Genomic DNA, 15,362 nt, shown 5'->3' with positions numbered 1-15,362 from the left:
ACAACATCCAGGTTGGGCACAGAGAGATGACTATGAAGACAGGATTGAATTTTTCATTTCAATTCACAGCAAAACTCAATATAAAAAGTCAGAATTCCAAAGAGAAGCATCAGCTGGTTGCTCTTAACAAAGGGAGTTTAAAAAAAAAAAAAAAGACCACATATAAGACCAAATCTATAGTGGAAATGGGACACTAACAGAGACAATTGGAGGAGAGACGAGGCCAGCACTTGTGTGTCATAAAGACAACAGTAGAATGGCCATTCTGTGGATTCCTGGGGCCTGACATCTAGATTGCAGATGGATAAGTGCACGTTAAAACAATATCCCACCGACCAAAAAAATCATTTCTCATAGCTGTCTCTATTTACTGAAAGGCTGCTCGTCTCCCACTGGGGCAGAAACAAATGAAAATGTTATTTCTCTACTCATGAACTCCTACCTAGTCTGGTTTTTCACTGCTGGCAATTTCATTTCTCTTCCAAATTTGACTTAAGCCCACGACTTGAGGGAAATAATGTCTCTGGAATAATCTTCTCCAACTGTAATTCCAGGGGCACTATCTTGGTGCCTTTCTTGGTATATCTATGTATCTGTCCATCTATCTACAGCATCTATTTGCTTATTTGTTGACGGCACTGTTTTGTGGTTTAAGAGAAATTGCACTGGCTTCAGAAATAGATATGGAGTGACATCCAACATCTGACAGTAATGCTGTCAGTCACAGAGGTCTTCAATAAGAGAATAAGCCCTTCTCCGGCACGAGGGATGAAGAATGGCTCTGATGCACACAGTATTGTAAAGCACATCCTGTCACAAAGAAAAACATGGGCTCAAAGCACATGCAAAACACAATATTAGCAAAATGCTTTCAGATGGTGGGCCATCATTCTGCTCCCTGAAACACAATTCATGTGTTCCAAGCTTCTCTGGTATTTTAAAGTGTTTTTCTCCTGTTGTCCATTTTTTCTTTCACATAACACAAACATCAAAGTGAGAATTTAAGCATGTAAGCCTCTTTTAAAATGACACATTTCACACTGCTCATAACCGACATAACCACCAAAATAACTGTGGCATTGTTGACAATCTCCCTGTACGGAAAATCGCTTTACCGAGCTGCATTTACACCCTTTCATCAACATAAAGTTGTGGCAATCAGCGGCTGAAAACCAGAGAATGAATTTATTTAATTTGATGATTTAATCAGAAAAACTTTTTTTATGTAAGAGTTTCTGTCTTCCAGTGCCCATAAAATGAATCCAATAATCATTCTGTTATTTTCTAAGTCTAATTAAGTTTGAGTATTTTGAAGATTATTGGTTTTTAACGTATGTGCAACAGGAATTAAAACGTCTTTTCTTTGGCCAGTTTGTCTCTGTGGTATTCATGTTAGCCATCGTCCCTAAAAGCTCTAGTTCAACAGATACTAGTCAAACCCAGGTTTTACTAAAGTCAAGCAATGCAAGGATGAACCGACAAGCACAGAGCCAATACTTCTATACACTGTCAGAACATGTAAAAGGATAAAAGCATTAACGGAGCTTCTTTTTGCACACAGAAAACCATCTTTGAATAATATTTCATCTTGAGCAGGTTCTGTAGAGTCAGAATGTAAAGAGAAAGTCAAATTTAATGAAACTGAGTTGTAAAGATAAGAAAGTTAAACCAGGAGTGCCTTTTCAGCTCACTGGGGTGAGCAGGCAATTGTATCCCATGAGGCTAATGCAGAGGCCCGGGTTCGAATCCACCCTGTGGCTATTTACTGTGTGTCTTCACCCTGATCTGTCTCATCTCCACTGTCCTATCAAATAAAAGCCAAAACAATATTAAGTCAACAATCACAGTTTGGTAAATGTTTGATGGGATTTTATATTTACATTCATTTCAGCCTATAGATATGGCAGCATACACAAGGTTAGCTAAAAGGTAGACCGTCCTGTGTAATGCCCACATGGGATTCTCCTTTTGCCCATCTACGAACATATTTTGGGTTAACGAACTAAACAATTTAAGTCAGATAAAAGTGAAAGCTACACAAGAAGCGCTATATAACAAATTTGATATTTTGTTAATACGGGTTATAATGAGCCAGAGGAGAGGGCAGGATGATTTACTGGCACTTGTGAGGTAAGTGATATGCAGCAACAAACAGCCAGTCATTGTGTTTATATGAGGCAGAGATGGTCTCGGACTCCTACTGCGTCTGATTGTGTTTTCTCTGGTTCCCAGCTTGGGCGCAAGCACACCCCTACCAGGCCACTGTGATTTAAGTATGCACTCTTGCTCAGCTTCTCCTTGGGGGGGGTAAAAAGGTGCATGTAGTGCCGTTTGCGGGCCTTTGCATATTTGTGTTTACATGCGTGTTGGCCAGTTTGTGTTTATAAAGAGGAATGCCAGTCGATGAAGATCTCCCATTACAAAAGAAAGCACCACTTCCCTTTTCTCCTTCATGCAGCCAGTTCCTACATTGCTCTCATTGCTATGGCAACCGGCGCTCTCTCCTTGGGCTCTGCATGCATCCAATCAGAGTGAGACCTTTGTAGAGATTCCTCCGGGCTTCACTTATTCAACTTACCCCACCGGAACAGCCTCCACACTGAAAAGGCTGGAACAAAGAGAGGAGAGACTCCCTCACCAGAGCTTGGTATGACATAAAAAATTGGGGCTACATGGTCGGGTTACAGGGAATGCGGAAGTAATATGTAGCCAAGAGCAGCGGGATGCACTGCAAAAGCAAAAACAGGGTGGCAGCGCATAGCCATAGCCAATTTCAGTTCAAATTATGTGTAATAGGATTTGTTATTGGAAGCCTCAGAGCCTGAATACTTGGCAAGTATCGCATGGCTCTGGCACTGGTTTAAGCTTGATAAGTCAAAATGGATTCCGGCTGAGCCTATTTATGTCATTCCTGAAAACATATGGATAGGATTCAGGCGCTCAATACTTTCAACCTTCAACAATGACATTCAACACCACTTCTCCAGTCCATTAATCTTCCATGAGAATAGATTTATCATCCACAGCAGTGAAAGGCTGCATTCAGTCAGGATAAGCCAACAGTTTGTTACCACACCAACATCTCTCTGTATCACTTTCAGCAATTAAGGAGCTTTATTTTGCTGGCTATATAGTAATATATTTGCAGTAAAGGCCGCAATGTTCCTCAGATTCCTTGCTTTGTTTTTCTTTCAAGGTCTCTAGGAGTAGTAAAGAATTATCAAAGAAGAACTAAAGGTATGCATTCTCAACCTGAGGGCTGCTCAGAGAATGAGAGCTGGACCATTGTGCATCTCACACTCTAATTATATTTCTTAAGAGTAGAGCTAAACTCCTGTGAATGTAGGCAGAGAGGCTGTTGTGCCCTCAGCACTTGCAGAGACAAGACATCCAGCAGCACCTCTCAGAGGTCCCTGATGGACATTCGACTGTCGGGAACTGGCAGGGCGATGGAGGCGCATCATAATTTTGCCAGACTGCCGTGTCACAAAGTGTCATAATCTGTTCCTGACAACTCAACTTAAGGCAATGAGACGAAAAACGGGAAAGAACAATAAAGAGAAGAGAAGGGGGGGGGGGGGGGGTTGATTTGGAGCACCAGCGGTGGTAATAAGCATGTCTGGGCACTTCCTGGGAGAGTGCCTATTCATCAGGTTGATGTAGAAGCAGGCAAATCAAGTGATCTTATGTCTGGATCTTCTGGCAAGCTGCTGTGCAGTGAACAAACCTGGCATAAAGAACAGGAAAAATAAGGTGGGAGGCTCTGATTGTGGACACGAACGCCTCTGTAGCACGCTGAACCTTACACTCGGGGTCCAGGTGATCTTTATGTATTAACAGAAAACTCAGATGACATGAACAGAACTCCTGTTAAAACCTTCTATTTTATATTATTTCAGAGATGATCATAGAAGTGGATGGTATTTAAATTTAATGGGAAAACAAGGGCAGCACAGTGGCGTGGTGGTTAGCACTGCTGCTTCACAGCTATATTTTCTTTTCATCCGTGCCTGTGGGGTGGTTGTGTGGAGATACCATCATCTCTTTTGACCAGTGTACAGTATAATGTGTTTTTTGTAGTGGTACCCAGTATACCGTTAGATCCATTCTGTTGCCGTTACTTACAATCTGGATTACAGCCTATAGAAAAGCCATTAACGAGTCAAAAAGACATGCAGTCCCTCCACGGCATTTGCTGCTCATTTCACAGCATCACCATGCACATGCTGAAGCCTCAACGCAGAGTACGATCCCAGGATAATGAGCTAATTATAGGTACAACATTCCAACTTCCGTATCTAAATGCTTGTCTCTAATAAGAAACATTTCAAATTATCGAGCGGCAGAAAGAGAGAGAGACAGATAATTGATGCAAGCAATTACAAGTTCTGTGTCGGAGCAAATTGGCCAGCATATCTGGACATGTAGTGGGACTGTGACCTCATTTACATCAGAGTGTCAGGAAATAATTGGAGAATGTACTGAGGAGGCAGGATGGACATAGTGTAATGCAGACTGGTCTGGTCGCATTACATAAGCAGTTCACTTGGTCAGTAAGACTCAATTCAGACAAGAAGCTTATGGAAAAAGCTGCACTCCAAGGTCAAGGACAAAACATCATGTGTACTCCTGGTACGCGTCGGCAAATGTAATCATAATAGTGATCTTTACAACAACAAGTACACTTTATGAGATTAATCCGTTTCCATAAGCTGTAATTTGAGCATTTGAAATGGTTTCACCACATGCACGCAGGATTCTGAACAGGCCGTCGTGTTTTCATCGGAAAGCCAGTAATAACGGAGTTCAGTTTTACTAGCTGTAAGAGAGACTTCAGCTATGTTTGGACTGAAACCGCTTCAAAAGCACGGGGAGACTATGTGCTTGACTTTTAACAATATCGCTTCCAGATGTTTCATTACAAAACAATTTTCAAAGACCTCACTTAAAGAAAACCTTCACGTCTGAGAGGGGCCAGGGGTTTCAGGAACCCACAGTTTTTCAGATTTTCATTTCAGTCTGAAGGACCAGCATGCACACTGGTTGATCAACAGTAGTATTACAACCTGTCTAACCAGGCCGACACACAAATCACTGTCCTATTTTACAGTGAAATAACACAGGGCAAAGGTGCTGTCCAAAAGACTTGGATAGCATTGCCTCTGTTTCAATCTGACAGGCAGAATTTACTCAGAAAAGCAGGTGATGCAGGACACAACAGGAATCTTAGCTGACTATAAAAACGGCCACTGGTACATAGGGGTGCATTCATTAGAGTCTCCCTCTTGTGCCTCTCATCAAGCTGGCTAATGCTGACTGGCGGGCTCTGACCCAGTACTGCGGAACTTCTCTCTATTGCACCCGCCTCTCATCAAGAGCCTTGGGTGGAAAAAAAGGAGTAACATGCTGTTTACTCGCAATCCCAGGCCCGTAATTGCCAATTTATTTGATAGGCAGCCGGGTAATGATGGCATTTCACCCCTTGCCGCAGAGACTAAACGGGAGTGATTCATCCAGAGCTCCCTGCCCTCCCTGATCCAGCAAACTCCCTCTGCTCAGGACTGCTGCCTGCCTGAATGCCTGCCACCCAGACTGAAGGGGTGGGGTGTGGTGGGGGATGTGGGGGTTAGCTGCCATGTCGGCTTCAAACAAACCCAAAAGGGAACCCGGAGCTTCAGAGCAAATGCAGCTAAGCCTGCCAATTTAGCTGGGGTTTGGAGCCGAGGCAAACACGGCCGAGCTGATGTGCCATTTGTAGGCCTTAATGAGCTGGCAGGATGGAGTGAGGAGGGAAGGCGAGCGGGAGAGTAAAGGCTGCCAGGCCTGACCTCCTCTGGCCTCTATCTCCCTGCCAGCCAGTGCCAGGTCGGCAAACTCAGTTCATCTGCTTCATCGGAGCGAAGTCCCTCCATGAGGGGAAGGGAGTGCTACAGCAAATATCATTAGCGAACTGTTGGTCTAATGAACAGTTGGGGTCGAAGCTGGCCCATGTCTCACACTGCTCCCTGATACTAATGAGTGACTTAGATGCGTTGTCTTTGTTTTCACATTGCAAGGGAGCCCCTCTGTGCAGCTGGACCACACGAGCAGTCCAGATTCACTGCGCTGTGGAACAAGTAAAACAGTTTCAACATTTCAGCAGAACAAGTGCATGGACTGCTGTGGCACCGGAGACACTGCACATTTTTGATAATCACTGGTGCACTAATGCAGCTTTATTAGCAAGTTTTACTAACCATTTTGCAGTAAACGTACCATATTAAATAACTATACAATTGAACCATGTCAAACGAAGTTTGAATTTTTTTGCATTCTCTCCACGGCTTGCACCTCATGCAACATGTGACGTGGGTTTTCACAGCATGGCTGGAGGGGACTTGTTCAAAAGCCAGTGGGGACTGGGGGTGAAGGCCCTACAGAGTGTGACCAAATAAAGTGACACAGGGGTCTAAAAGTCTGTCTTCAGCAGGTCTTCTGAAGACATCCTCAGTCTCCTGTGAGGTGTCTTGACCAGATGAAGCAGAAGGAACGAGGACTGCTGAAATGCCAGTGATTATAAAGAGAGAGCAATAGATGCTCTCTGAGAAACAGCTGTGAGTGGGGAATGAGAGTGAGAAGACCCAGCAAAAAATGAATTGGGAACATAATTTTGATCACGTTCCAATAAAATTACTCAAAATGCAAACATCAGCTGACACCTTTGATTCTATTCACTTCAGGGGCTGATTTCATATACGCAAGGCTACAACAGTGCAATCTTTTGTAAACTCATAGAAGTCACTGAATAATAAGGGTGAGCCATAACACAGTGTGTGAATAGAGGAACGTGTTTAACCAATGAGATACAGTCAAAATCTACTGGACACAGTGATTTAACAAACTATAACAAGCGTAGGGTTCTCCAACACAGAACGGCAAAATATAGTATTTTAATAGATGTTTGTATCCTCACCATGTTTACTACAAATACAAAACTAAATGCTGTGCCAACTTCATTACTGATAAGTGTATGATTTTTTTATACTGTGCAATAACATACATGACTCTGGAAAAGTAACCATTATAAGAGCATAAAGATAACATATATAATATTCTGTGTGACATGACCACAGAATAACTGTTACATAATTAAGCTGGCTTTTATCCTAAGTTCTTGTTTCATACCTATGATGTAGTGTTTGGTTACTACAGATCAATAAAAAAAAGATAACATATTTTTTTCTTCTTCTTTATCTCTCAGTCACTGGGATCTCAATCATCCACAGGTTAGCAGACTTTAAACATTGTTTGAGTGAAATTTGTGCCGTTTCTCTGCAGCATTGTCACTACAGTGCCGACAGAAATCAGCAAGTATCATTTCAATTTCTGTTGTCAACATCAAATTACTTATTTCATTTCATGCCCAGTCAAGCACTGTAAAGCTACATGCAGAATCAGTTTTGCTTCAGTTGTTCGGCCGTGTCTTTCTCAAAGACTAGCTCGCCTCCCAACTGACAGCTTTAATTATGGTCAGATATCTGATCGCTTTGCTGTAGATTCTCCACACAAATCAAAGAGTAGGGGTGGGTGTCTGGCAGCAAGGTCCCACGAGCCTGCTCGCTTTACATCTTGGAATATGTCACAGGGTGAAGAGACACACAGCGGCTGCTCTTCCTTTTGTCAGCTAATACTTGCCTTCAGCACATTCAGATTGAACATGGACCTTTTATTTTGCATCAATCATAAAGAAAATCTCAGAGAAAGAGTGTTTGTCTCACAGCGGAACGTGAACAGGGCTCTTCACCTGAAGTATTTTAAGAGTGCACTTAGGACGTTTAAGAAGAACCACAATTCCGATTCTGCTGGGACAGAATCGGAATTGCTCAAGACCAAAGAAATCCTGACAAAACTGGTTACATCACACTAATAACTTACCTTTTAGCTTGGGTGAAAAACTGTTGGTTCATCACAACACAAATTTCAACAGTTCACTGTTGCTATTAAAACATGCACTACAATTACATATACATGCAATACAGTAGTAATATAGTACAGTTCTCTGACAGGTTTATTTCATTATGCTTAAAAACTAAGAACACAAGTTGAAGCTGAAGGCACAGTTTTCATTTCACACTTAAGTATTTTAAGACAATAAGACAAATTTGTTTCTCTGATTAAATGTAAAACACTTTCATTCTGTTGAAGCAGTTATTTTAAATGTTATCAGCAGATAGCTGGGGATTGTCTAAACAATAAACACAATTTGTAAGAATGGTAGGACTTTAATATACTAAACACTCCTTTTCTTAGCTTTATATCTCATTAATATCATAAGTTAAATGCTCGAGACTATAATGAGTCAAGTCATTGAACATTGTTTTAGAGCTGCCAGGCCTTTTTCATGTATTTTTATACTGCTTATCTTGCAAAATGACTGCATCAATACAAACCCATCTGCATTTGGTTGGTCAAATATGTGTTCAGACTGTGGATTCTCATTAATGTATCCATACTGAACATATGCAGTAAATATACTACATACAAAACAAGAAATTTTGATGGCCTCAGGTTATTGACTATAACATATTTTGCATGTGATGCCCCACTGTTTGTTGTAATGTACTTACATCTGTCAGCCTGTCTCTGGAGCTGCTCCTGATGGACGGCTTGGACTCTTCACTTACACTCTCACTGTCACTGTCCTTACAGTTGTTCTGGCCCGGTTTCAGCTACAAACACACAAAGAGACCAAGGGTTAATACACAGCGCAAAAGTGTTAACAGTGCAGTTTAGAGCTGTGCACGGATAGGCGTCCCACGGAAATTGGTTCATGAATATGTGCGAACTGGCAGGAGCTGCAGTGCTGTCTCTGTAAATCTGTCACATTTCTGAGCCTATTCAGTGGCCATCACTCCACTTGCCAAAGATAGACGCCATCTGATCTCACAGTATGAAACTCCTCTCAGCCCACGAAATAGAGAACAGGGACAAAGACCCCTCCAGAACCTTCAAATGGAGCTACCATCCTTTCCAAGCAGACACCACATGCTGAGGCAGCAGGAGCTCAGCAAGTGTCATCCTCTAGACACTCTGTTCAAGATGCAGCAAAACGACAAGAATAAAGAGAACAACGTGCCAATCTGCGAGCACGTGAGAGCCTTCAAAATCTGGAGAACAATAAAAGACTCTTGGGAGTACAAAGCTAAGCAGAAGGAGGTGGGGGCCTACACTCCCTGTTCAAGACTGATTGATGTCCGTGCTGCTTCTTCGAGATCAGACAGATGCCGCAGGTTTCATTTCAAAGCAAATAAAAAGCTGGCTTTATGGAACAGCGTTGTAAATAGTTGCTCTGCCATCTAATGGGAAAAGCAGAGAGTGGTGCTCCACATACAGAATTTGGTCTAGAAGATCAGGGCACAAGAGGAAAGATATGTGTGTGTGTGTCTATCTATCTATATATATATATATATATATATTTTTTTTTTTTTTTAACCTCTCCTTCAGTATTCTGCTTTCAGGTATCGTCCATCATTTAGTGTGATGAAAGGGCACAAGGTGTGGGAGTGCCTAAAAAAACCCTCAAGCTGAGCAGATAATTAAAATGAAAATGTTCCGTTTTCTGGTAGCCATTAGCAGTGTGAAAAGAATCCTATTCCTTAGGAGAATTGCATGATGGGTAGAAGGCTAGTGGATTCACCAGAGTGCTGAATGTGATAAGAGTCTCAGCACCGGGAATGCCTGATGGGCCTGTTTGACTATGTGTGCGCACAGATGTAAGGATGAGTCTGTGTGTCTATGTGGTCACATGATGCTGAGGCAGGGATGGGGAGAAGACGGAGCCCAAAAGTGGCTTGCGCTCATACACATGCAAAGCAATGCCCCGCACTGTGATAGCACTAATTACCTCCAACACATTCTATTCTCACAAAGCACACGGCACATTTTCTCTCTTTTCCTTGTAAATGCCAGTTTGTCTGAGGGGACTCTACATATTTTTGCAGAGAAAAGGAGAATAATATCTCACCGAGCCGGGCCTGTGAAGTGATCCTTGAAAAAAGGGCGAAGGATGCTGTTTATGCTCCAGTCCACAGTTCCTTCATCAAAACATGTTGACCTATAATATTTATTAACCAGCCAGTGTCCCTGCTGACAATACCGGGAAGAGCATGCCAGCACACATGCATTTATGAATGTGCGCACACAGAAAAAGGTAGAGCTTACTGAAAGCTGCTGCTGATTCCTCCATCGAATAGCGGCAACCAAAAACCAAATCCATAGTATGCTCGTGAAGGATATGATCAGGCAAGTGTTAGAAAGATATAAAGATGCGTCTTTTGTTAATCAATGTGGTATCTTTACTGCTGAGCCAGTACGAAACCACGTAATCGCACCATCTGTATTCCGGTTCATCAGAGAGAAAGTACTCCGTGAAATCAGAAATCTTCCACAAATTTAACTGTGTGTAATGTCTGTAGAACATATCTAATAAAGACATTTTTTTAAAAAAGCGTCTCATCTTTCAGGGCTATTACTAGCTCAGGTCCTGATTACACAGCTATTTGAAAACGTATCCCTCAGCTTGTTCCCTTTAATTTCCCCCTGAGCTCCCTTAAATTACTTCAGAGAATTGTGTTTTTTTCCATCTGCGCTCCCCTTTCTGAGCTTCAGATGATGGATTCATTTCTTTTTATGGCGTGATTAATGGATGTCTTAAGCAAATGGAGGGAATAGTGGTGGTCAGTGCCATTGAACAGTGAAGCTGAAATTTAATGACCTGCTGTCTGATGATAAATCTAAATGAGAAGCCCGTGTGTGTGGGTGCGGGGGCTGTCTCTGTGACCCAATCTGTGCTGATCTGATCACTCCCACTTGTTACAGCTTTGAAGTCATTTTCTATATGGTTTATAGGCTTTTAAAGTTAGCTTCACTTTTAAACCATCTGTAATGAACACCAGTGCAGTTCACTGCATTTAGCGTGACCTACAGAGAGGAGACAGACAGGTGTCCCGTGCAGACACAGTAATAAAAAGGCATTAATTAAGATGCACGTTGAGGCATATGGATGCATGTATTTAATGACCTTTACTGTTCAGTCTGGGTAAAAACTGGCCGTGCAGGAAGATAACAAACAGATGGTATTAATATTCCAGAGGCTAATTTCACAACAATTAAAGACACAGCAAGACATTAGCATCTAATGAAACATTTAAGCTACTAGTAAGTGCATCTGCCATTAATTTCCACCCAGTGAGGTCTTGTTTTCCTACAATCTGTTCTGTGTTAGGGGAAAAAGTTGTTGTTGTTTTTTTTTTTTTTTTCCATCCTGGTCTCTTTTACCAGACTGAATTTACTGGAGTAGAGAATCAACAACTGTTTTCAATCAGCAGTATCTCAGCGTGGTTTAGCCTGCAGGTTATGAGATATTATTTTACATTTGCTACATACAAAGAAAGAAAGAAAAATATAATGGTACTTCTACTAAAGGAACTTTTCAAGCTGTTATAGCCATACCTTATCTGGATAGTACAGCGGTGACTCAACAGTTACAAAGAGTCTTTAATGTCTGAGTACTGTGGTGTTTGCACACAGAGATAAGACAGACGCACTTTGTTAAACGTGTGATGATATTACCACTATTGATTTATTAGCACTACTGTAGCACCGATTCTAACTTTTTCCAGGAAACATGAAATTCAGGCTTCAAAAAATATGCTTGCTCTAATTAAGCGCTATAAAAGTCTGAAACACGCCACGCTCTGCATGGTAGCATTAATGTGTAAAGAGAGAAAAAAAATCACGAGATAAACAATTTTTAAAATAATTTAATTAATAAGTGAAAAATCTCATATTTTTTTTGGTTTGCTTGAATGTTTTGTTAATAGCAGCTCTAGTTCTGGTTCCAAATATGACAAACCAGTAAAGAGCAATTTATAATTGTTCAGAGTGATCTGACAGAGAATTAACACTTTGGTAAGTGCCATTTGAGAAGGATTGGAGGTGTAGGTGTGAGGTGTCACCACCAGAAGTGACAGAAAACAGTTTACAGATGCTAAAGATTGTACGGGATATCATTCGACACGCTGTACAGAAACAATGAGAAGGTCTGACCTGTTTAAAAAATGACCCTCTGCACTGATTGTGACAGTGTGCTAAGAGACCAGCCTTCTACTGTTACTGATGAGCGCAGGCAGAAACAATGACGTTAGGCTGCCACTAAAGGATAAGAATGTCATGATCTGCGGGTTTGGTTGGTTTTCTGGTTATTACTAAGCATTTTAGTTCACTTTTCATATCTGTTATGAGCTTCAGTTTTAATGATTATTGTAGGTTAGGTCGTTCTGGTAGGAGTGTAGTCTCTGTAGTGTTTTGCTGTCACGTCCCTGTCTCGGTGTTTCCCTGTTTATTTGCTTTCTGTTTTATTTTGGTAGTCCTTTGTCTCTTGTGCTCTATATTTGGTTTTACTTCCCTATTGTCTTGTTATCTAGATTCTGTTCACCTGTGCCTTGTTGTCCCCAGCTGTGTTCACTCTCCCAGGTTGCCTTGTGTGTGTTTATAGCCTCCAGCTCCCCTCAGTTCTTTGTTGCGTTGTATTGTGTTTGTGTCCTGTCTTCCTCTCAGTGCTCTTTGGATTTAGCTTCTTCAATTTTTGTATAAGAAGCCCTTGATTTGATTTGTTCTTTTGGACTTTTTTCATTTTTGTTTCATCAAGACTGCTTCTGGAGTCTGTACTCCTTTTCATGACAGACAAGAACATTCACATGTATGAATTAATATGCGTGTGTCAATCTTTTTGATAAGTACATTAAAAGACGATTCATGTGTTAAATGATCAAACCAGCTTGAGTTACATAGATTTTCCAGATAATTCTGCTCATGAATCACTAGTTAGCTTGACAGTTCTTCACTTTGAGCTCGCCAGCTAGCTTTTTGTAACAGTATCAGTGCAATTTCCAATTCCATGTTATTGAATTAATAAAATCAAGAGTTGTACAAATCTATTTATTGTTCAAGATAATGAAGCTTTGCCCCAAGGTTCCATTATCTTGAACTGTAGCAGCAGGAATAGCTGAAAGACCTCGCTTTTCTATTAAAAGGTGGGACTGAAATAAATTATTAATGAAATTACCATTGCATATGTTGAAATGCCCACTGAAAAAAAACAAGATTTTTATCTTGACAATGCAAATCTCATACATAACAAAAATCATTACTGGATGTCTTGTCAGTAACGCTGACGCTGAGCTTACAGCGTTAGACAAAAATGACTCAGAGCAATGCAATAACATACATGCCCAGTGTAAAAGCTGAAATATCTCATTTAACACCATTCCCCTGAAAAGAACACTAAAACAGCTATTACAACATTGTCTTGAACATGCGGAGTCAATTATTTTCTCACTTACTGAAAAGTGCTCACCATTGCCATAGTGGAATTTTACAAGTGTATTGACCTATTCTCAAGGGCTGCACTACAGACTCAATGCAATCAAGCACAAAAGTAGGCCTGCTAACATTTCTAACCACAAAGGCCTTTTTAAACAGAGCCATACACAACCGACCTGCCCCAGCAACTCCACCCCCCCCCGCCTCCATCTCTCATCCCACAAAAAGAAAAATAGACGGAGCACTGTGCTCACTTTTCTACTGGCCTCAGTGGAATTCTGTAGCCATCAGCTCCTGGTTTCCCTTAGTTACGCACAACAGCAGCTGGAGAGCTTGGCGGTAATAAAACCTGGAACAATTTAACGGCTTTTATTGTTCTTCTGCGGCTTTCACAACAGCTAACCTGTCCTCGCAGGATCTGGCAGGGAGAATCCCACTAGGGCAGCAATGAAAGAGGATCTCATTTACCTAAAAGCGCTTATAAATTTTTAATTTGCTTTAACAAGTAAATTAACAAGTCCCTCATTTGGGAAGTTTTATGGCTCCTTGCCACTGAGGGAGAACCATGAATGTTTTATAGATAATCCACTACCTAGGCTGTTGCTGATAATAAATTGTCTATTTCCTGCAGCACTGTCAAATCCCCTCGGTTTGCACTGACTACACTTTGAATATCTCCTTTATGCTACTTTCAGAGGTCTATATACGAAGGCTATTAAAGTGCTGGGAGCTTCACGACTCAGCAATTAACAGGAACAACTCGAAGAAATTCCTCTCGACTTATGGAGGCGCTCGCCTATAGCCTTAGGATATACTATTTCCAAACATTAAACCACATTAAGCATTGCTAATTATGTCCCAACCGGCCTCTACATCACATCAGCCTCACAGTGATCCCATCTAGTAACACCACCTTGGGCCGGTCGACAACAGCAGTTGGAAACTGCTGGGCCTGTTTAACTCACAGCTGGCTTTATCTGACAAGACTTATGTGAAAATAGCAGCTGGGCGTTCGTTGGGGCCCGTAAGAAGGGGCTCACATCAGACCCTGCGTCACCTTTCTGACAGTGGCTGTGCAGGCGAGCCCACCAGCGTGGCCTAGCGCTGACCCTGTGCTTGGCTCTGAGGCCCAGCTGCTGTAAATGCCACAGACAGCAGCCCCGCCTGGCGCTCACATCAGCCATAACCCCTTCTGCCACCCTCACTTCACAGCCTGTCATTGGGCATCAGTGCTTGGCTTCCACTGCCCCAGATTTGTTTACTGTTAGCTTTGTGTGTGGCAAAGGGACCATACATACAGCCTGATAATAACCTTTAATACAATTTTCTTATCTGGAAAGTTTAAGCATGGATGTCACATAGCCTTTCATCGTTGTGCCTAAATGATATATCGAAGCCTGCTGTTTGCCCATGGTTCTCACTCCTAGTCAGCTAGTGCAGTAAATTTGTTAGTTTCAAGGTATGTAACCACAGAGAAGCTCTATTTCCTTTCAGTCTTCAAGCATCATTGTATGGCAGTGATCTCTGGTGACCTTGTCAGACATCATTTCTCTTGCTGGGGAAAGATCAGTGACACCAAGTGCACCCACTCCAACCAATCTCAGGCCACAGAGGGAGCTTTTCTAGCCTCTGTGCTGGAATGTGAAGCCAAAGCAAAGATATGGAGCCACTGAGGACTAGTCACAGCAGCTGCAGGGTAAGAACATCCTGAGAGGAGGAGGAGTGGGAAATGGAGGCTCATATGGGGGGGGGGGGGGGGGCGCAGTTGAGAGCACTGTCTTGATCTCATCAGTCATACTAAGGACTCCATTTCCTCCACCGCAGGCTGGAGGATACTAGAGCTTGCGGCTGCATTTATATATTGCCATAAATCTCTGATGTATGACGACATTACAGACAAATCAATATGCTTTTAACATCCATCCTCTGCCCTGCGTCGCAATCACCCTTCTCACAAATGGTCATATAATGCTGTAGTCTGGTGGATTGAGTTATAGGGA

General features: G+C 42.0%; 1 protein-coding gene across 5 annotated transcripts in view; it reads right to left on the bottom strand.

Annotated features, from left to right (window-relative positions):
* Window positions 1-15,362, bottom strand: part of auts2a (activator of transcription and developmental regulator AUTS2 a) — a 300,378-nt gene that overhangs the window by 158,067 nt on the left and 126,949 nt on the right. For all 5 annotated transcript variants that reach the window (XM_030746362.1, XM_030746364.1, XM_030746363.1 and 2 more), the window contains exon 4: window positions 8,607-8,708. In XM_030746362.1, coding sequence (XP_030602222.1) covers window positions 8,607-8,708 — 102 coding nt within the window. The remainder of the gene's footprint in view (window positions 1-8,606; window positions 8,709-15,362) is intronic.

The sequence above is a fragment of the Archocentrus centrarchus genome, chromosome 14 (assembly GCF_007364275.1).
Source record: "Archocentrus centrarchus isolate MPI-CPG fArcCen1 chromosome 14, fArcCen1, whole genome shotgun sequence".
NCBI lineage: Eukaryota > Metazoa > Chordata > Actinopteri > Cichliformes > Cichlidae > Archocentrus > Archocentrus centrarchus.
The sequence above is the reverse complement of the archived record's forward strand: the minus strand, read 5'-3'. Positions and strand labels throughout refer to the sequence as shown.